This window comes from Vanessa atalanta, chromosome 29 (assembly GCF_905147765.1).
Source record: "Vanessa atalanta chromosome 29, ilVanAtal1.2, whole genome shotgun sequence".
Taxonomy (NCBI): Eukaryota; Metazoa; Arthropoda; class Insecta; order Lepidoptera; family Nymphalidae; genus Vanessa; species Vanessa atalanta.
The window spans coordinates 3,701,791-3,726,242 of record NC_061899.1 but is presented as its reverse complement, the minus strand read 5'-3'; the positions used below and the strand labels follow the sequence as shown (position 1 = coordinate 3,726,242).

The 24,452-nt window shown below is 33.2% G+C and overlaps 1 protein-coding gene across 2 annotated transcripts; it reads left to right on the top strand.

The window, feature by feature from the left end:
- The first annotated feature begins 279 nt into the window (after window positions 1-279).
- On the top strand, window positions 280-23,793 carry LOC125074967 (putative fatty acyl-CoA reductase CG5065). Of its 2 annotated transcripts, none has more exons than XM_047686456.1 (13): window positions 280-344; window positions 7,955-8,156; window positions 8,636-8,793; window positions 10,690-10,780; window positions 13,180-13,325; window positions 16,104-16,213; window positions 16,556-16,639; window positions 17,301-17,409; window positions 19,243-19,319; window positions 20,444-20,606; window positions 21,347-21,497; window positions 22,330-22,436; window positions 23,652-23,793. In XM_047686456.1, exons 2-13 carry the CDS (start codon window positions 7,962-7,964, stop codon window positions 23,737-23,739), a joined length of 1,479 nt encoding a protein of 492 aa, XP_047542412.1. In that variant the 5' UTR covers window positions 280-344; window positions 7,955-7,961; the 3' UTR covers window positions 23,740-23,793. The 2 variants fall into 2 exon arrangements, with proteins under 2 accessions (XP_047542412.1, XP_047542411.1); XM_047686455.1 differs by lacking the exon at window positions 280-344 and adding an exon at window positions 4,622-4,654.
- The last annotated feature ends 659 nt before the right edge of the window (window positions 23,794-24,452 follow it).

The window sequence follows — 24,452 nt, the reverse complement described above, 5'->3', positions numbered from 1 at the left end:
CTCTGTGTAAAGCGTCATGTTAAATAAAGATCTAGATCATCATAAGACAAATAAATTTAAAAGCTATGGACTGACATCAATTGCAATTTAGTTATTATATTTTTTTTCGATTTAAATCAACCTTTATTTTATTTTCGTACTGTTTTTTTTTTTTTTTTAATTTTTATTTATGTTTTCATTAAAGTTTATAACATATGTGTTATCGACGCACACATCTTTTCCTATCATAAAAAAATACTGGATTTATACAGTGCATCACTTTTTTTTACGTCAGTAATCATTTAGCACAGACAGTGGAGGGTCATTAGTGCTTTTTAACAAGGAATTATATTATTTATATCTGGGTAAGTATTTATTAAATGTCATACAATTTCTAAATTATAATTTACGATTATGATTAAAATTATTTTCATATTAGGCATAATAAAATTACTCATTCGTTCATTTTATTTGAATTCGAAAATAAAAAAAAAATTTTTTTTTTTTTTGTAATTATAATTATATGTTTTTCCATGTTATTTTCTTTTATATCAAATTATGCTGCGATGGAATTTTTTTATTCGTTTAGGTTTTTACAATTGCTTTAGTAATTTTTTGTACTTTTTAACATATTCAGTATGTTGTGTAAATCGGAACACACACATAAAAAAAATAATTACTTATTCAAAAGGAATGACCTGTTGGTCATATTATACAGGTAAACAAAAAAAAAATACGAAATAATAATAAATAACATATAAATTAATAATATTAAAGATGAAAAACAATATCGCATGTGTTAACAACGTACATGTGCAAACAATATTATGGTACCATATCTATCTATTGATGGTGACCACTTACCATCAGCCCATCTGTCAGCTTTAAATTGTGCAAATAGAATAATCAGGGTCGTACATAGGGGAGAGAAAAAAACTCTGGGGCCTCAACTAGAGAGGGGGCAACACAAATAAGAGTCATCATTCCTACGAGTTAATAATTTTAATGGTATATATCTATATACAGTCAAATTACAATAATGATACAAATTTATAGTTAAAAAATTACCGATACAAAGATAAATATATTATTGCTTAGCGACAGACACAAAAAACGTTCAAACTAATTTGTAAGATAATAATTACACCCTCTTTGACACCAGCACCTCTAGCCTGTTATCCGGTTCTGTATGCAACTCATAAAATATAATTTGAATCCAAAACATAGAATAGATATACCAAACTCACGGACAACACATCTCCGTATGATTAGTAGATAAATAAATATGACAAACTTAAAGTGCAAGATTAACGACACTAATGTTTCTTTGATCACCTAAGAAACATAAAACTTACAATGTTTTTTCTTCTGGTATATTTTTAATGAGAGCATATTTTTATGTACTTCTACTATGTTAAGGGGATACCACAGCCCATAGACCGTGGCACAGTTAGAAATATTAACCATGCCTTGCTTCTCCAATACCCCACCAAACTTGGAAACTAAGATGTTATGTCCCTTGTACCTGTAGTTCCACTGGCTCACTCACCCTTCAAACCGGAACACAACAATACCAAGTATTGCCGAAGCCCTATAAACTAAGGTTCAAGACGACCCTGATAATAATACTAAAATATTATTTAAAAAAATGCTTACAATAGTCAGAAGTTTCCTGCCACGTGATTGCATTTATTCCAGATTGAGTTAAATTACAGACTCGGATGTCTTTCGGCCTGACAAAATTATAAGTGAACGCTGAGATGGTCGGTGATGGTTAGAACACATACATCTTAACCCAGACGGGACCAAGTGTGTTAATATTCTCTAGAATATAATATTTAGATGCGTTATTTATTTAATTTGTATGAAATTATTTTAGTTCTTAAATTTTTTTTTAAATTAATTTTATATCACTTGATCAATATAACATCCCACAAAACGATTACAAACTATGAGAGATCATTAATATATATGAGTTTAAAAACAAGAACTAACGAAACACCCTGTGGAACACCCATCCTCTACAAATGGAAGATCATCTTTCTGAAATCTTGAGTATACCTGATACTCGAAGTCATACAAGAAGTCACTCTCGTCCACAGATATTGGCAATGAAAGAAGAACTACTTTACATAGTCAACAATCATCACATGATCTTAGATATCTTGAGCTTTTCTTTCAAGAAATTGTTAATAGCCGACCAGAGTTTATTTTTATCAATGCGCCACCAACCGTGGAAATAAAGATGCTCATGATAAGTCCCTTGTTCATGTTGTGTTATCGTCCTGACAGATTTTGATTATGGCAACAAGTATCAAGGGAAACCAGTACATTATACAGGACATAAAGTGCAAAAGTGTGTGCCCCAACATAGGACTACTTCCTAGTCCATTATTGTTATAATCCAATAGGACGGCGAAGCCGAATGAAAAGCGTTCAGGTATATGACTGCCTAGATTCAGAAATTTTGCAAAAAATCCCCGTATGTTTTCACGTAGGAATATCCTTCCTGAACCCGTTTCTACGACCTGATCTGTTTGCGGTCGTGTCGGATGCTTTTCGTATAACAGAGAGTTCGGTTATCCTTGCGGATTGAAGGCTCCGCAAAATTTGCTCAGTTAATGAGTTGACAAATCGTGATTCGGCGAATTGTGTTTTCGATGAATTGTTTTTGGAGAATTTTTGGCGTGTCGGATAGACGTTGCATCGAATTATGACAGTTACATATTTAAAAAGAAACCATATGTTTGTGCATCCAACCGTACGCTATAATACGTCGCAAGTATATAGTCTCCATTCAAAATGGCGGCCATATACGCATATGAATATTATGACGTGCAAAAAAAAAATTGAGTATTGCTAATTAATTCTTATTTAAGTTGATATTTAATTGTTATAGCACTCGGGTCAATCACATTTAAATTTACTAATAACATATAATTATATATAAGAGCGGCAATGAATATTGAACAGTGTTGTATATACATAAATGCTTTATTGCTTTAGGTATAGCTTTCATTGTCAATGCTATACTATATTTTAATATATAGCATCTAGCGCACGCAACTCAGCTACCAAACGATGACTTATTTTGAAATATAACAAGCTACTCTACTGCCTCTACTTCCCTGAACCACTAGACGTTAAAATCAATTCTAGAGTTCTTCAGGAACGGACTCGGTACGAAATACCTTCCAAGACATTCTTAACAATCTACTCCAACCCCACATATCGAGAGCATCTTTCTTCTTCTGACCTCACAGGGTCCACGTCTCTGAAACGTAGATAAATATTGGAACCACGGGGCTCTACCTAGCCGGGTTTTCTTCTAGCCTTGGTTATGCTCAGTTCTTCCATATATATACATGACTTAGATATAGTCATTCCAATAATGACATTGATAAATCTACGTATCGCTTAGCTTTATACGTAGTATCAAAACATCAGACAGTCGCGATACCAAAAATTTAAATTATTCTCGTATAACCTTATGTGTTATGGATAAAGTATTGATGTGGACGTTTTAACAAATGCCCGTAAAGTATAGATGGTTTATATATTATTTATATCTAACGAGATACATACATACGTGTGCTTGTTAGCTACCAGGTACTGTACATTATTTTATTTTAAATATATTATTATTTCACTTTAATGTATTCGTATATTATGTTTATATCTCCCTTGTACACCCCTACCTCTTTCTATAATTGTTTCTTTCCTCTACCCTAAGGTTGCCTGGAAGAGATCGCTGTTTAGCGATAAGGCCGCCTCTTGTGCATCTTTCTTAAATGTGATTCAATTGTATGTTTACTGGTGTACAATAAAGAGTGTTTTGATTTGATTTGATTTGATGGTTATACATGCTATGTATTTTTTTGGTAATGTAGGAAGGCGGACGAATAAATGACCACCCATAGACAATGACGCTGTAAGAAATATTAACCATTCCTTACATCCTAAATGTCCCACCATCCTTGGGAACTAAGTTGTTATGTACCGTATGCCTGCAGATACACTGGCTCACTCACCCTTCAAACCGGAACACAACAATACTGAGTAGTAATGTTTAGTGGCAGAATATAAAACTTAAAATTAAGAATAAGCTTATTAATTAAACTTTCCATTTTTATTAGGTTAAAAGTTTAGTGAGACACACTCCGAATTTGGAAAAACTGTAACGATGAATATCGAAGTCGTTATTATTTCTAGAGAGTGTGAACTTTTATAAATTGGCATTTATGAATAAGTTTAACAACATACATATAACATATAATGACTACCAACTGACGTCAGAGGCTTTTTCTCACAGCCTTCTTCTTGATCATGTAATTGTCTCTGCGCGTATGCTGCGCTCTCTCCGCCCCATGGCTAAAGTTATATAAATAAATAGAAAAGCCTTTTTATTCCATGTAAAATCTACAGTTATAAAGATTTTTTCTTTTTTATGTTATATAAAAATGTTTAAATATATAAAAAATAAATTCGATTTCATAGGTAAGCTAAAGTTACGGACACTTAAATAAATATAAATACCGATTAAGTTACAAATTGACATTATTTTAACTCAATACGTAACATAAAGTTTTGCATTAAGCATTCCAATGCTACTTTTATACGTACATAAAGAGGAGCACAATTTTATGGATTTTCTGACTTATAATACGTGGAACTTGTAAGTTCTATTTAATTAATTTTTTTTGGTGATAAATAATTAATATTTATATAATAATTAAATAATAAAAAGTTATTTATAGAATATACTTGGACGATTTTGGTGCTAATTTCAATGGAGACTAAAGTTTGGTTTGCGTTTAAATTAGTAATCGCATTACATTTCCTAATGACGTTATATTAACGCTTTAAAAAATATTATGTTAATGTTAATATACTTTATTGTACACAAGAAAAATAATAAAAAGATCCGAGATGGCCCAGTGGTTAGAACGCGTGCATCTTAACCGATGATTTCCGGTTCAAACCCAGACAGGCACCGTTGAAAGTTCATGTGCTTAATTTGTGTTTATAATTCATCTCGTGCTTGGCGGTGAAGGAAAACATCGTGAGGAAACCTGCATGTGTCAACGAAATTCTGCCCCATGTGTATTCTACCAATCCGCATTGGAGCAGCGTGGTCGAATATGTTCCAAGCGTTCTCCTCAAAGGGAGAGAGGAGGCCTTAGCCCAGCAGTGGAAAATTTACAGGCTGGTAATGTGTGTAATGTGATATTAAAATGCAGTATTCTTAGGACTGAACACAAAAAAAAAAACAAATCTAAAATAAATAAAATAATAAAAATAAAAAAATATATTTGATGAGTTGTTCAACGGGTGGACTTATGGTTAATTAACCATCTCTTTCAGACAACCGAATTCTGGTGATATGGCATTTTATCGATAATAATCAATATTATAATAAAATTATCAAGCTTATATAAATGAAATCGAAGATTAAACGTTTGCTTTAATTTATAAAACTGTGAAATCAAAAAATATATCTCTCTTCCCCCTCTCTCTCTCTCTCTCTCTCAGCCGAAGTACGTCCACTGCTGGACATAGGCCTCCCCCAAAGATCGCCACAACGACCGGTCTTGTGCAGCCCGCAACCAGCGGCTTTCCGCAACCTTAATCAGGTCGTCGAACTACCTTGTAGTGCCTTGTCGGGGCCTACAAAAAATCTCCAAAAAATAATAAATAAATCTATATTAAAAAATCTATAACAAACATATACAATAATAAAGTATTAACAAAGTATACGAGATGGTTTTCCAGTGATTACTTTTGTAAGTGTAAAACGCGATAAAATCTTAAACGGTATTCGTCAAGGGCGAGAAAAGCGCAGAAAATCGTACAAACATACGTAATATATACAGAAAAATTTACAGTTTAACTAACACCGTTCGGGTCATATTAACCAGATGAGTTTCCATTTCATTGAAATTGTAGGCGTAATATTCTTTATTTCACTTTAAATTGAACAGACTTATATCCTAAAAGTCCATTAGTTTTCTATGTTGTCTTGGGTGTTTGTGGTACCGTCGTTGCTTCTGATTTTCCATAACACAAGTGCTTTAGCTACTTACATTGGGATCCACTTTGATCCCAATGTAAGTAGCTAAAGCTAATGTATGTGATGTTGTCCAATATTTATTTATTTATATATTATTATTATCATAGTTCCCAAGTTTGGTAGTGCATTGGCGATCTAAGGAATCGTTAACATTTCTTACATCGTAAATGTCTCCGGGCGGTCCCATTCGTTCGTCTGCCTAATTATATTTAAAAAAAATACGATAGGTGGTGCAATAATCGTATCGCATAATGATTAGAATTAAGTAAACAATTTTATGAAGTTAATACTATGTTTATATAGTATTACGTCACGGAATAATTTTGTTTTATAACAATGTCTATTACGCACACTATCGATATTACTCGTCCAGGTTTTTTCCGTCTTTTATTTATTCAAAAAATTAAAATATGAAAGAACACATTCTCGTTAATCAATCAAATCATGTAAATCAGATGAAATTCGTCTAATTTATGTTTTTAATTCGTGCTCGGTACTGATATTGATACCGTTCGTCCAGAATATTTTGGTTATTTTCACAGTATTATGTCATATGGCATATTACTTTGGGGTAATGATGCAGATATTGAATCTGATTTTATTTTACAAAAGAGAGCAATCCGGCTGTTTATAATCTTGGAGCTAGAGAATCTCTTCGGGACGTTTTTAACAAAGTAGGAATACTCAATGTTGCGTCACAATATATTTACAACAATGTTATGTATATTCACAGTAGCATTGATCACTTTGATAAAATCAGTGATAATCATTGTATGTGCACAAGAAGTAAGGATAAGCTTAGAACGCCAAGTTTACGACTCCACAAAGTCTATAAATCATTCTTGGGGCACGGTATCCGCTTCTATAATAAAGTTCCGCAGACATACAAAGAAGGACAATTTATATTTTATCAACCCCTAAAACATGAGCGAAGCCAGACAACTAGTTATTTATAAGGGAAGAGGGAGTTTCTTGTGAAATTATTTAGAGGCCGTTTTATTATTGTCATTAAATTTTTTTTTATTCAATAGTAAGTACATGGACAATTTAATCAGGAATAATTATTAGTAAACGAACTAATTTGTTAATCGAGTATGAATAATTAAACATTATTTTCTAATTAACATGGTAATTAACATACTACAGCATGGTCAGTGACAATGTATATATGTGAATTATATCAATTCATTATAAAGAACAAAAAAAAATCAAAGTAGCTTATAGTTTTCGTATTGCAAAAATTATGTTATAAATAGCAGTTTCTGCCGTGGCTTCGTCTGTGTATTAAGGAGGAGGGGAAGGGGGAGTGTGTTAGTATGTACGGCCATGTGGTAAAGCGGGATATAAGCTATCACTATATAAATTTTCATCCAAATCAGTCCAGCGGTTCTCGCATGATTCAGTAACATACATACGGACACTGGACTTGTAGCTAAAGTTGGATAAATTTATTGCGTAATAGACCTGTATATGTGTTTGAGTATAATTTAACTCTACGTGATGTAATGCGATTCATTAAACAGGGTATGACCCGGAAGATCATAGGATCAGCGATGTTTTCGGGCATTTTGACTAATCATTATATGTTTATAAATAAAAAAAATAAAAATAATGGTAAATTCTGATAAAAAAAAATTTTGCCGTGAATAATGTCTATTCTAATATTATAAATGCGAAAGTAACTATGTCTGTTACTTCGTCACTTTTACACCACTGAACCGATTTAGATTAAATTTGCTATGAAGATAGTTCGAGTCTAATTATTTTAAATCCCTCGAGGGTTAAAACTGAGGAGTGACGGTTTTCTTGCGCGGGTAAAGCGGCAGGTTCAATTAGTATTAAACATGTCAGAAGTATTTCTATACTGAAGTCATTTAAGTATAACATACATATAATATCTTGCAGATCCACTATGCCATCTATCAGCGTCACGGAGTACTATGCTGGAAAATCGATCTTTATAACTGGAGCCACTGGTTTCATGGGCAAGATTCTGGTGGAGAAGCTCCTTAGATCGTGTAAAGATTTGAAGAAAATTTACATTTTGGTCAGGAAGAAGAAAGGACAAAGCCCTGAGAGCAGACTGGAGACATTCTTCTCGTGTCGGGTAGGAGAACCTTTCATATGGTACCGTACCTTCTCTCCAAATCTTGGCAACGGATATTCTTTCAAAGGAAATGCAGGAAATTTAATAGTGCATACGTGTGTTCAGCAGCATCACCCCCCTAATACTTCACTCATTTAACCTACCTTGTAGCTTGCGCCACCAATCTTGGGAACTAAGAAGAAGTTATGCATGTCTGGCTCCCACACCCTTTTCCCAATTTTTTATTACAACAATTTAAATTTGTGATACAAGAAAGTTAATCCGTGAAGTTGTCTATTTCGAGCAACTTGACACTCATTTTGTGGTTTAGCGACCAACTATATCATGTAGTTTTCATCACGTCCTGTACCATAACGTCGCTCAGGTATGGCATGATGGTATACCACCAAAATTCGGTTGTCGACATTTCACGATTACGATACGAAGCTAATTCTTCCTAATAGCGTTTTAAGGATTACATGTCGAATATATATTTTCAGATCTTCGAGAATCTACTTAAACAAAATCCAAAGGTGTTGAACAAATTGAGGGTAATCCCCGGTGATGTGTTGGAGGAAGGTTTGGGGATATCTGCCGCAGATATGGTGGAATTGGAACAGGAATGTCAAATTGTTTTCAACAATGCTGCTTGTGTCAGGTAACTTGTCTTCGTTTATTTATCTTCCATTACAAAAGTCTGTGAGCTTAAAACGAGTAGTGTTTGGTGCATCAGGTTGAAACGCATTTTTTTCACTATATAATGTACTGGCTGATTCTGCGGCGTTATCCGCAAGAAATTTATAAAACACAAACCCCCGTTTTACCCCCTTAGGGGTAGGATTTCCTCAATTCTTAGCGGATGTCTACACCCTATAAGTAACTTTTTTTATTAAAAAAAAAATTAAGCGTATCATCAGTAAGCAATACCATTTCGTAATTTAAAAGACGTGGCAGGTTATTTATATAAATAAGGAAGAGAAATGGACCAAGAATTGACCCTTGAGGTTCAGTTACAGAGATGGCCCTATAATATAATGAAGTTAAATAATTATTGATACTAAGATATAATTTTGGAGTAATTTTGTTATTATTTACAATTCATATATATATAATAAAGATATATTAGTAAATATTATATTATAATATAATAGAGATCAATATAGTTGTACTTCTAAAAAGGGATCAATATTAAAGTTTACGAGCAAGAGCAAGAAGTAGACACCTTGTCTATAGTTTCAAAGAATAGTATCATAAAAATCTTTTGAAAAATTAGGGATTACATTTTTATAAATCAGCTTATATCAGCTCGATATGATATGTAATTATCGTTCGAGTTTCGTGGTTATTTTTTTTCTTTACCTACTTGTTACATTCCCACGCGACGTGGGATCAGCTGACAGTGTTTATTGACGTTATTTAAGTAATGTGTTCAGTGATATTAACAATAAAATTGATGACGATTAATTTTTAAATTAAGTAAAAACTGTATTTTAAATTTTGTATCTCACGTCGACCAAAAGTCATATACGTTTTAGAATTATTTTGTTTTATAGAATTAATTTAAGTTATTTTGTCTTTTTTAAAACCTATGTACCTACCATCGTATGTAATTACTTATACGCAAATTTTACTTTTAATTATAGACAACGGCTTAGGCTTAGGCTACGGCGGGTATCCTACTCTGTTTGAAAATGTGCTTCAAAATTTTGATTTCCTAATAAAAAAAACCACAAAACATAGATTTCTATAAATAAGTTTTCTTGCTATAAAATTAAATTAAATTTTAAACCTTTTGTTATTCCCGCAAAAACGCTGTCAGTCATTTCGGTGACGTAATATTGGTAAAAACAGCAGTTGTGTATGTACGAACGGCACTCATTCAACGTTAACAGCTACAAATATTTGGTGGTTTTTGGAAAAAGAATAAATTAAAATCGCTATTGTTGATGAGCAGTATACAAATTCTAGTGTTTATAAAAGTGCCAGATGATATTGAAATGTCAGTTTCTGCCTATATGACGTCACACAACGGCGGTTCGTGTTTTAGGTCACTTCACATTACTACATTTAATTTCAATATAATAAAACAATTATGTGCTTTTATGACGTCAAATTAGAATATTTAAGTATATTTCTACGTATATTTTAATTTATTATCAAATTTAATAATTTGTTTTTCACTACCGAAAGTTCTATTGGCTTTTTTTTATGGCATTGGTTGGTGGACGAGCATATGGGCCACCTGATGGTAAGTGGTCACCACCGCCCATAGACAAAGGCGCTGTAAGAAATATTAATCATTCCTTACATCACCTATGCGCCACCAACCTTGGGAACTAAAATGTTATGTCCCTTGTGCCTGTGATAACACTGGCTCACTCACCCTTTTATCCGGAACACAACAATACAGAGCACTGTTATTTGGCGGTAGAATATCTGATGAGTGGGTGGTACCTCCCCAGACGGGCTTGCACAAAGCCCTACCACCAAGTTTGGCTAGATAACATAAAAATTAAAATTAAAACTAGATGATATCGTCTCATAATATTTTCAGCTTCAAAATGCCGATCAGAGAAGCAGTTAACCACAACACAGTTGGAGTTCTGAGGACCTTGGAAATAGCAGAGAGGATGAAAAAATTGGAGGTGATAATCTAAAAACTAGTTAATCTCTTATACTTACAGGTACAAAGATTTTTCCAAATGGAACACCTGATGGTTGGCCTTGGCATAACAAATACACTAACCATCCGTATCATCGATCCACCACAAACCTTGGGATATAAGATGACGTGTCATATGTGCCATTCTTTGTATTTATTGTATTTTCTTTGCATTCTAACAGGAATATTAAAAATGATTAGGGGAAGATTCTGTCTCCGGTAAGCTTGTGATAACATTTGACACTCTTTCAGAGGTATCTCCTATTGAGGTATCTCTATTATTGGGATTACTAAATGGAAGACGGTATGAGAGGAACTTGAGGAATCATGGTGAGATGGCCCAGTGGTGAGAACGGGTGCATCTTAATCGATGATTGCCAGTTCAAACACAGGCAAGCACCGCTGAATTTTCATGTGTTGAATTTGTATTTATAAATCGTCTTCTGCTAGGCCGTGAAGGAAAACATCGTCAGGAAACCGATATGTGTCTGATTTCAATGAAATTCTGCCACATGTGTATCTACCAACCCGCATTGGAGCAGCGTGGTGGAATGAGCTCCAAAGTTGTTGGGGCTATATGAAATAACTTTCCTTATCTAATCAATGTCCCAAAGTGTCATAAAATTGATTTGATCAGTGAATTTTTTGTGCATTTTTGAGACCAAAACTACGCAGAGATCATGAATACTATTTACATACTATAAATATTTAAAACGGGAAATTTACCATGTTTTTTATTTTTATTTGGTGGAGCTCGATATTTCGACATGTCTTGTTCACGAGTGTCAGGTCTCAGTCTAAATATAATAAAAGTAATAAAAATAACCATGGTTATTTTAAAATAAAATTTTGTACATTATTTACTTCTTTAATTATATTTGTTTAGTATGGACCTCCAGACAATGGTGCTGTAAGAGATATTAACCATTCCTTACAACGCCAATGCGTTACCGACCTTGGGAACTAAAAGTTATGTCCCTTGTGCCTGTAGTCACACTGGCCAATTTACCTTTCGAACTGGAACACAACGATACTGAGTACCATTGTTTGGCGGTGTAATATCTGAGTGAGTAGTACCTATCCAGACGGGCTTGCACAAAGCCCTACACCCCCACCAGATTTTCTGTGAGATGACATATCACTAGTTTCGTGATCATGATGATAAATTTATAATCTGTTGTCAAAATTTTTGTTCAAAATTGTGTGCGTTTTACATAACGGTATTCCCCTACTGTTTTAAATGTAAAAATTTCCACAGTGGATTTGTAATTCAAATTATCCAATTAATGAATAGTATACAGTAGTTATTCAATTAAATTCGTACAAAACAATATTAATTAATACATAATATATTAATATATTACAGCCGGATAAGTCGTTATAAATATAACATAATAATATAATTATATTTAAATTTATTATTGCATCAATTTAAATATAGAAAAATTCATGTTTAATACTTGTTGTAATTATATTATGTATTTTATATTATTATACATGCGAAAGTAACTCTGTCTGTCTGCCTGTTACTCTATCACGGTTTACCGCTGAATCGAATTTGATGGGTATAAGGTTGCAACCCCTAAGAAGGACATAGGCTACATTCTTATACCTATAACCTGAAGACTAACGCCTAAAACGCATGCGAAGTCGCGGGCAACAACTATTTAAATATATAATTATATATCAAGCTTTTATTACGATTCCTATCATCTTCCTGTAACATTTTATCCGTATCAGACTACACTACTGTAGAGAGTACATTGCGTAGATGTTCAGAAGATTGCTTAGAACATCATGGACCAAAATCAACCGCTTTTTTCTTGGAGTAGTCTTCACGGACCATTTGTCAGTATTTCTTTGTGTCGTTTCATTTTGCATTGCAAACGTAAGCGAAGCAATTTTGAATCGTGAAGCAATATTAAATAAAATTTTATGCTACCACCAGATTGGAAAGTAGAACAGGCAGTAACTTTTTCCACTATTTTAATTAAAGAGTTTATGTTTATGTTATTAACAATATATGAACAGAAATTTATACTATATAAATTTACAATTGTAATTGTACACATCACAATTAATATTTTAGAAACATTGGTGATCATATTCGTATAGGACTTCTTAAAGACGTTTTTGTTAACTCGGAATATTATGTGATAGCGTGTGCACGTGTGTGAATGAGTCAATAAAAGGCATAGTCGGTTACGATTTTGAGATTTGTCTTTGGGGCCGAATTTTGATTACACAAGATCTTCTATATATTCCAAGCTTTCTCCGAAAGATCTTAGCCCACCAGTTGAATATTAGAGGCTGTTACTTTATCACTAAATAAATTAGACATAGTAAAAATGCTTAATTTTGAAAAAATATTTTGTTTTTTAGGTCTTTCTCCATGTTTCAACGGCTTTCTGCCATGACGGTATTGAAGTCCTGGAGGAAAAAATGTACCCTTCGAAGCACGACCCCTATCATGTAATTGAATCCTTGAAATGGATGGATGATGAGCTACTGGCTACCTGTGAACCAACGTAAGTAAAAACATATGTAGGTAAACGTATAAAGGGACGGATTTACAGCTCCAGCGCTTCAAATAAAAGAGGGCTAAATAGGGAATATCTTTCTTTCTTTCTATTAGTTTGGAAAATAATATGTGCCCTCAGGAGTTAAATATAACCGACTCTGAACGTATACCTAAATAGCTTCTAGAATTTACCAATCACGTATAAATATTCTGCTACCCTTACTTCTTCGTTATTGGCGTAGCTAGCTTATAAGTCCACAGATCGAATCTAAGATAAAAGTCTGATCGGATTCATGCTCGTAAAAAAGTTGCTAGTTTAATTTGGATTCTCAAGAGGAAATAGATCCACTAACATAATTTCGAATTTGGGCTTATAATTGTTATAAAATGTTGTCTTAAGAGGACTACAAGAGCTAAGTGCCCTTGAGAATCGCACGCACACACTTACAAAATCGACAAAAACGGCAAGCCCGTGTACTAAGGGTTAAGCGAGGTAACGAGATTACGCCCAAATATTCTAATAGATGGCGCCAAACCGAGCGACGTAAGATCAATCATAAATCTCATAAAAAATAGATAGGACAACAGAATTATTTTTATTTCTTTCGATGTTAGTTAACAAATGATTATAAAATAAAACTGATTCAATTAAACTTACAATATTTTTATTTATATTTTGTATACAATAAAATAGACAGTTAGTTTTAACCTTTTTTTTCTATTATTTATATTATTATACCACAATTAGTTCTTATACTAAATATTGAAACATACCAATTTTTAACATTTTATAAAAGTTTAATGATCTATTTATATAATAAAATCGTAAGTGTTCGAAATCTGTAGTGTAGTGACCGTGGGGTAACATATAGCGTAGTATTTGTTCGTTTTATTAATATTGGTTCATAAAGAAAAAATATATATTCAATTTAAAAAAAAAAAATCTAAATATTTACTAGAAAAAAATGTTGTCAATTCGATTTGGTTGAATCATTGATGAATGAAAGGTTAATCATAATAAGTTTAATCATAAATCTCATAAAAATAGATAGGATATTAGAATTATTTGTATTGCTTTTGACTGTTATTCGAAAATGATTAAAAAATAAAACTGATTTAATTAAACTTAAAATATTTTTATTTAGTACTACAAAAAAAACATTTAGTGTTAATTTTTTTTTAATTTTTTTTATTTAATTTCACTTGTATGTATTAATGTTATTACATATGTCCTGGAATCTTGGAATAAATATTACACCCACTTTCAGCTGAAAGTTGGTGTAATATTTGGACGTTACAAAAAAATTTAAATTTATGAATTACGTACAAATGACACTTCTAAATATTCTAGTTCTCTGGTTCACAACAATTACATTTTTTTTGTTACGACTTTACTTTTTCTTATTATTATTAAAATTAGTTCATACATAACTTTAATTCTTATTATAAACAATCGATAAAATTAAACTCTTACGCAATATAAATAGCTTCCGTGTTATTGTTTTCGACTTTCTTTATTCTGTAAAAAATAAATATATGTTAGTAATTACATTTTTATTAATTATAAAATTATGTATTTAAAAAATATGTATCTTAATATGTCATAGTAGTTATAATGAAAAAAAAATGCTTCGAGTTCATGGGGATCGAATGTAGTCACTTGATCCCCATGAAAGTCAATTGATGTTTTCCTTCCTTTGACCAAATACTCTATCGTAATTATTAAGAATGACTCGAAAAATCTGATTATATGCGAACTGATTGCACATTTTTCTAATAGATGTTTTCAATATTCATAATTTATAAAAAAAAAATATGTTTACTAATTAAATACCCTTACCTTTTAATATCGTTCATATGTATGTTCGGCGCTTGATTTATATAAACGTTTTTTAGTTTTCCTCACGCGTTTCACTTTATTTCCCATATTTACACAATTAAAATTTATAACAAATAATATAATAAAAAAACAAATGCCTAATTACTACTACACTATTTTAACTTAATATATTTATTTACAAGAAAGAATAAAATTTATTATAAGAAAACATGAAACAATGAATTTACAATTAAAATTACAAAAAAATATCTCGTAACGTAATGAATGATGCGGAGAAAAGATCGACACGTCTGTATAGCATCAGGCCTCGGCCGGCATTGTCTGTACACGGCGTTTACGCACACATGCGTACGCATTTTGTTCGAAAATAAAAATATCGGATTTAAAAAAAATCTATTGATTTTACTAAAAAAGTGACACCCAGGTTAAATAGTATATTGCTTGTAGAATAATCTGACAAAAAACCAGAATTATGGAACGTATATAAGTATAGTTATTATTGATTAAAAGATCTTTTTAGAGGTAACTTTGTGATTTTTTTCTATCGTACCAAATTAATTACATCATGTTTTCAAAATAACAAATACTTAGCATGTATCCTGAAGATTATCATATATTTTTTTCATTTGGTTTACTGCATTGGATCATATACTTTTTTGCATTATAAAACTTGCATTTAGCTCATGTAGTCCCCTTAAGTGAGTTATATCGGAATTTAACAAGCCGAGATAGTACATGAAAGTATAACATGATTAATTTTAACCTTGAGTGAAGAACTACTAAGTTTTCATTCGCTAAATTTGTAATGAAAAAATTGATATATTTACATATACTATATGTAGGGGATATACGAGAAAAGTACTGGAATAAGCTTCTCCACTGTTGAACTGCCTTAGCCCAGCGATGGGAAATGTACAGGCTTACTTTAATTCACAAAATTTGCAGATTAATAAAACCATACCCGAATACGTATGGTTACACGAAGTCTTTAGCTGAGCAGATTCTGACGTCGTTCGTCGGAAAATTCCCCATCGCAGTTGCCAGACCTTCGATTGGTGAGTTCCGTGCTTTAATATATATCTGTAGATCTTTGTATGTAAGTTCATGTATGTATGCTAATTATGGCGAATTAACCATAAATCCGCCCGTTGTGCTCCACGTGCAAAAATATATCAAACTGAATGTTGTAAAATTATGAATTGGCATTTTTACTTCTACAAAGGTCCTATCAATATTTGAAATAAAAATAGCACTTAGAGAAAAACTCTAGAGGAAGTCATCAATCACTCGTACCAAGCGAGTGCGGTCAAGGACACCGAGCATGTAAATTGAAGGTTAATCCATGGTGTGGTGGAATGTAATTGGAGCCCAATAATTTAAATTTATAATCTTGACAGTGATACCAGCGTTCAAAGAACCCATGCCAGGTTGGGTGGACAATATAAATGGACCTACCGGTGTTGTGTACGCAGCGTCTAGAGGTAAGCTAATTTACGAAACTAGTGGTTATTGCAGCTTCGCTCGCGTTTTAATGACTGATCGTCAGGTCAATTTTGGGGTCAATGTTTGGCTGTGAAAGAGCAACAGACAGTTAACAGCTAGAGTTACTTTCGCATTTATAATATTAGTATACATTAAATGAAATAACATTAAGTTGTTTAACGTCACACAAAACATAAACATCTAACGACTAAAGTGAGGGTCTGTACATGTCCCACTGTTGGGCCAAGGTCTTCTCTGCCTTTGAGAAGGTTAATCATTAAAACTGCCGAAAACTTATACCAGAAGATACAGCGAAATGATAAGAGCTAATTTTATGTTATTGCCAGGATAAAAATAATCATAAATATATAAATAATTAAACAACAATGTTTTTATTTATTGATAAAATAGAATTATACCTACATACATTACAAAGCAATGAATTGGCTAGTACTGCAATTGATGGAACATTAAAGTTGTTTAATCGGTGCCAAAGGTAGTGTAACAGGCAGAAGGGGCATTATATCTTAGTTCCCAAGGTTGGTGGTGCATTGGCGATGTTAGGAATGGATAATATGTCCATAGGCAGTGTTGACCACCAATTATTTATCTTTAATGCAGTTTTAATAGGCTTACGGAATGTATTTTTTTATTTTTCAGGAGTCTTGCATACAATGCACTGCTCGGATTCAACTAAAGTCGACACAATGCCGGTTGATGTGACTATTAGTGGGCTGATTTTGTTGGCATACTTTACTGCCATAGAAAGGTAAGGATATTTATACTAGCGACACGACCCGGCGTCGCACGGGTGCAATGCTGATACTCAATATACTACATAATGTCTTACAACTTTTACAGTTTTTCAGTCACTAGACGATACAAACCGCGTTTCCCTGCGTTATAAATCTGTAATATCTTCGAAAATATTCATTTTATTTACATTCTGTAAAGGGCCATATTGATCTTTATTAAATGTACATGTACTTAATTGAAGAAGGATTACTGCTGAATTGCTTCGAAAATAAGCCTTTATTTCTCGTAAAAAGTAAAGGATAAAAATGGTTATTGTGGGTTATCCCTAAGAGATAGACGTATACCATCGCGGATTTTATGAAGTCCTTTTTGAAGTGTACAATACTGAGGTACATTATTTTGTATTACTTATACTGTATTAAATCCATAAAATTCAATGACATGACAGTTCCATAAACGGCCATGTTTGACGTTTACGGGTGCGTTCGGAATCTGTGTTCAAAATAATAATTTCGTGCAAGCGTACGGTAGACTCGATGGAAACTTATCCACAGTAAATTATAAAGTTTATGGAAAAGTTTCACCTCACATTAAATGTAATGGAACCGTATTTATTTAGTTTCATCTATTTTACTCGAGCGAAGCCGGGTTTCATCTAGTTTAACTTATAATACTTGAAGCACTTATTTATAAATCAAAACAAATCATATATCTGTCTCTCTCTCTTATTACTTATTGGAATGTCACTTGACCAATGAACGAGGAGAATTTTTTGGCGCCATTTTAACAAACTTCTAGAATCTGTGATGGCGGCGGTCGTTGAAGAAGTGTACGTAAAAATTCGATGATTAACGAAAGAGAGCTCTCTTTGATTTAGAATTTAAAATTTAATTGTTGTGTAAAGTTATCCAGGACTCTGGGGTAAGCTTAGGATATCATTTATGTATTATATTTTCGACTACGACCTATCTCAGACCCAAACTCGTACAATGCAAGCAACCGGGATTCGAAACATTAAGTTTAATTGATAAGCGTTTGTTGAAACTCCACCAGAGTTTATAACAAGAGAGATTTCCCAGAACTTAGAGTTTAATCTGTGGACGAAGTGTTAGCAGTATTTTATAAATATATAAGTAAATTTATTAGCAAACACGTGCCTAAGTCAAGGTTTCACGGAAATAACTACAGTGCTTGGTTTACGAATGATTATTTTAATATGTCTAAGTATTTTCATCAATTAAATCTGATTAGGTTATTACGCGTAATATAAACATTTAGATTATAATTCCTAAATTATAAAAATGTTCCACGAGATCTTCTTATCTTTTGAACTACTAAGAAAGAGATTTGAAAAAATATAACTAACTTCTTATGTTAGACTTTAGCTCCTTTTTAGATAGGCGGACCGGCAGATATGGCACCTGATGTTAAGTGATAACCACCGCTCATAGAGATTAGTTAGAAATATTAACCATTCCTTAGATCGCCAATGCTTCACTAACCTTGGGAACTAAAACTGTTACGTCCCCTGTGCCTGTGGTCACACTGGCTCGCTCCGCCTTCAAACAAACGACATACTGCGACTAGAATCTGTTTTAAAAATGATTTCTGAATTGTTTCGATCGACTATGCTGCTCCAATGCGCGTTCGTGGATACACATGCAGGTTTCCTCACGATGTTTTCCTTCACCGCCGAGCACGAGATGAATTATAAACACAAATTAAGCATATGAACATTCATTGGTGGTTGCCTGAGTTCGAACTCGCCATGAATCATCGGTTAAGATGTACGCGTTCTAACCACAGGGCCACCTCAGCGTTCACTTATAAATATTGATATTTTCAGGCCGAAAGACATCCGAGTCTGTAATTTAACTCAATCTGGAATAAATGCAATCACGTGGCAGGAAACTTCTGACTATTGTAAGTATTTTTTTTAAATAATATTTTAGTATTATTATCAGGGCCGTCTACTCATACTTGGTTTATAGGGCTTCGTGTTAGCACTTCGGAGTAGTCACTTACTTATCACATATTCAACCGCCTACCAGCAATACCCTGGACCCAGACCTAGACCCTGGGCCCAGTCCCCGATGAGCCCTTATGGTAAAGACGGTACTAACCACAGTGATTATTCATAATTTGACAAAAACATTTATGAATTTGCTTGATTCAATCATTTTTTTCTATTCTTTATTCCTCCTTTTTAAATAATGGAACAGTAACTCCTCACTAACCGCAAAGCGAAAAAAAACACGGTTGATAATAGAGGAGAAAAGGGTATTCAACAGTTTTGTTTATTTATATACATAAAGATAGTTTAACGCAATCGAACGTGTATCGATTTCTTTTTAAATTAAATTAATGACATATATTATAATTATAAATGTTTTACCACTTTACACCATATTTTACACTTTTATTATTTTCAAAAGCTACGATAACATCATATAATCATTATTAAAAAAAAAAAAAACAAAAAGAGTAACTACTGAGTTTCTTGCCGGTTCTTCTCGGTAGAATCTACATTCCGAACCGGTGATAGCTTTACTTTAAATAGTTTGTTAATTGACGATTGAAAAGTGCTTGTAAAAGCCTACTTGAATACAGTATAGTTTGATTTGATTTGATATTATTTAATGGAGATTCGATTGAAGATTATACACATGCCGGTTTCCTCACGATGTTTGCCTCGTGAAAATTAAGCGGTGCTTCGTGCATCGGCTAGGATGCACGCGTTCTAACCACTGGACCGTTCCTAATGGAATTTGTGGCTACACTCAACATAATCTGCTTGTTATTTTAATTCAAATGCTACAGCACCTTAAGAGTAAGGAGAGCAGTTCGTATAAGTATAACCTAAACTCCCTTTAGTCACTACGCGAAAAGCACACAACGATCTTATATGACACAAGTGATAAAGGACAAAATAAAAGATTGGAATCTAAATAAAATTGGTAATTGTTGGCCATTTATATTTTTTCTGATACGAATCGTCGTTTCTCAGCTTCGGGATACTTTTCTATCAATATATGCTTTTTTTTCAGGGAGGAAATATTTGAAAGAATACCCATTGTCCTACAGCCTATGGTATCCGGTAGCGACGGGAAAAAAATACAAAATTGAACATCAAATTGACGCATTCTTCACTCACACCCTACCAGCTTACTTCATAGATTTAATTTTGTTCATTCTCGGCAAAAAGACATTGTAAGTTTAAGTTATAAGAAATTTAGTTGGTGGTAGGGCTTTGTGCAAGCCCGTCTGGGTAGGTACCACCCACTCATCAGATATTCTACCGCCAAATAACAGTACTCTGTATAGTTATGTTCCGGTTAGAAGTTAGGATGAGTGAGCCAGTGTAATCACAGGCACAAGGGACATAACATCTTAGTTAGTCCAAGGTTGGTGGCGCATAGGTGATGTAAGGAATGGTTAATATTTCTTACAGCGCCTTTGTCTATGGGCGGTAGTGGCCCATATGCTCGTCCGTCAACCAATGCCATTAAAAAAAACTTAGAAATCTAAATATTTTTTTCCATACATATAAAATGAAATAATCTTTTCTTTGTGTGAAATTACGAACATAACTAATCATCCGTATACGGTTTGTGGCTGTTTATTTTTTGGATTCCTGGTTGTTCCTTCGAAGCGAAGCGAATCAACCAATGATTATTAATATCTACATAGACTCGACGGATAGTATCGACGGTTTTGAAAGCCTATTACGAGATACCTCAACTGATTTGACAATCACTGTGCTCAATTAGCCATGATCTTTAAGGTCACATAAGCATCCACGCACTTTTACTTATATTTTAATTTGTCCAGCTTATTTTTTGTGAGGAAACCTGCAAGTGTGGGATGAAAGCTCCAAGTATATACGAACATCAACAACATCGTGGGCTTTATTCCACTTTATGCTGTAACTCTTTTTTTAATAATTTCAGCATGGTAAATGTGATCAAGCGTCTTCACGCTGGTCTCGATCTGTTGGATTATTACACTGCAAGAAATTGGACGTTTAAGAATGATTATTTCATGTCTATGGAAAATCGTATATCGAAAGAAGAGCGAGAAATATTTTATACCAATATCACGGTATGTATTGCTTTAATATTTTGCTAACTTTGTCTCCGAACGCGGCATCACATACAGATGTATATATATATGATGGCGAATGCGATAGATCAGCGGCACGCCCGTCATCGGTATAAGCTTCTGCACAGGGTTCATGGCGTAGGTCTCAGGCATTAACCACGACGATACAATATGACAATTCTTGTACTTTATGTAGATAATCAGCAATCACAAATTATAAAGTAGGTATATTATAACTATCCGAGTTGCGTGAACCAACGGTCCCGTTCGGAAGGCCCGAACTGTATCGCTATCTATAATAATAATTAGCTTCCGACTCCTCGCTCTCCTAAGAATTCCAAATGTGACAGTTGTCCCTTCAAACGATTACGATCACGTGACTCATTACGTCACGGAGATATATATATATATATATATATATATATATACTCTTTTCCAACCATAAGAGGAGAAAAGTTAAATAAACAACATTTGACAGCAAATTGACGCGATATCATTGTTCGAGAGCTTGATTAATCTATGATAAACACCATGAATTTGCAAAGAAATTGCGTTTTGAACGTCGACTAAACCGTTATCGGAATTTTGGAAGCAAAATTAAAGTGGAAATAAGTAGTTAAGCGTAATAGTGTTGTATTATAAATAAAGATATATCAATCATAAACTCTTAGTAGTGCACGATATAGCTGAGTTATTAGCAAATCGCATGAAATACGTAAATCTAAGGTTTGTTTATCTTTAATTCTACTTTGATATATCCTTATTTATATACCCCAAAGAAAGGAGAAAGCGGGAACTGTTGTATTCAATGCGGTCATTTTTTTTATTTCAGACGATAAATGTTGACGATTATATGAGGAATTACATGAAGGGAATTCGTGAATTTTATTGTAAGGAAGATGAATCAACTCTGCCGAAAGCCAAAAAATTGCACCAACGGTTAGTATGATCAAATCAAATCGAGTAAAATCTTACAAGTGGTTTTTAAAAGATTAATTTAGGTTCGACCAAGCAGATACCGCTCACATATACTAACGCCAAAAAGCATAATTTAATATTTTTGTCAGATTTAAGTATAACCACGGGCATATTTATTTTATGATTTCGATAGGTGGACAAGCAAATGGGCCACCTGATGGTAAGTGGTCACCGCTGCCCATAGACAATGGCGCTGTAAGAAATATTAACCATTCCTTACATTACCGATGCGCCACCAACCTTGGGAACTAAGATGTTACGTCCCTTGTGCCTGTAGTTACTCACCCTGGCTACCTACTGGCTCACTCACCCTTCAAACCGGAACACAACAATACTCAGTATTGCTGTTTGGTGGTATAATTTCTAATATATGGGACATAACAACTGTAGCCAAAGTTCATTGACGTTCGATTTTCAAACAGTCACACCGACATATAACGGAATATTTGGTTTTAAAAAAAAAAACTAAATATATACATATACTAGCGACCCGCCCCCGGCTTCTCGCGGGTGCAATGCTGATACTAAATATACTACAGAATGTCTTTATACAGGGTTATTGGTTACTGGTATTCCCGCTAGGAGGGAATAGGGGTGACTCTTTGGAATAGTTTTGACCCCCATATGCATGATGCAAATGTGAACCATTTTTGAGTTATCACGTTTTTTAGCTTTTTTTAAAATAAGTCAAAAATGCAACTTCAAATATTTATTAAAAAAAAAAAAAAATTAAAACTATTTTTTTTTCTTCTGATTCAAAAACGAATTAAACAAAACGATTACATACTGGTTATTTATCAATATTAAAAAAAAAAAAAATTATCGGTCCAAATTTAAAAATGCGAGACGGAAAACGACATTATTTAAATATTTGCAAATTTTATTTGTTTTGTATCTATCTCGTAAGTTTCAGCCAGCGTTTGCAATGTTAACGCAAAAAAATCTGTTTATTTACGACATCACTTTAGAAACCTCTAAAATTATCGGTGTTTCCCAACTATATTGTGCATGTATTATACATATAAACCTTCCTTTTGAATCGATCTATCTATTAAAAAAAACCGAATCAAAATCCGTTTCATAGTTTTAATAAAATATTAATTATAAGCATACACAGGGACAGACAAAAAGCGGGAAGCGACTTCGTTTTATACTATGTAGTCATATTTGTTTCAGATTGTACTACCTCCACGTGGCGTTAAAGACAATTGTATATGCATTGTGCGCGTACGTTATATACCGTATTTATATATTGTTTCTTTAATATATTAGATATGTTTTTCACATGTAACATAAGGTGGCAAATAAATTATTAATTAAAAAAAACTTGTTAAGATTTTTTTGTTTTATTGTAATGTTTTGACAGTTTCAGTGATTACCTGCTATCTTTATCTATAAAATAACATATCCAGTCAAGACTGATCCATCATCGCCGAGCGTAAATTAAAGAGTAGACACCCACTAAGGAAGGAATTTTAGATATTCTATCCCTGAAGGGGTGAAATAAGGGGCGAAAATTTGTATGGAAATCCGTCATTTTTTTAGGTTATAAATGAAACTTTATGTGTGAGATACTGATAGAAATGAATAGATACGTATTTAAGCGTTTCTGGATATTCTACCCTAAGGGGTGAAATACCAATGTGGTATACAAAGACGTCTTAAATTAAAGTAATATTTTAAAATCTGTAAATATATTCAACTTCCACGCAAGCAAAGCCGCGGGCAACAGCTAGCATTATATATGATTAAATGTGTTCTCTATAGACTTGAAAGGCATTTATGAGTTTTATAGATGGGCAGACTAGCAAGTGGAATATCTGTTACCATCACCCACAGAAACACGCGCTGTAAAATTATTACCCATTCCTTTTCGCCGACCTTGGGAACTAAAGTGTTGCGTCTCTTGTGCTTGTGGAACTAACTGGCTCAGACACCCTCCAAACCGTAACAGAACAACACTAAGTTATTGCTGTT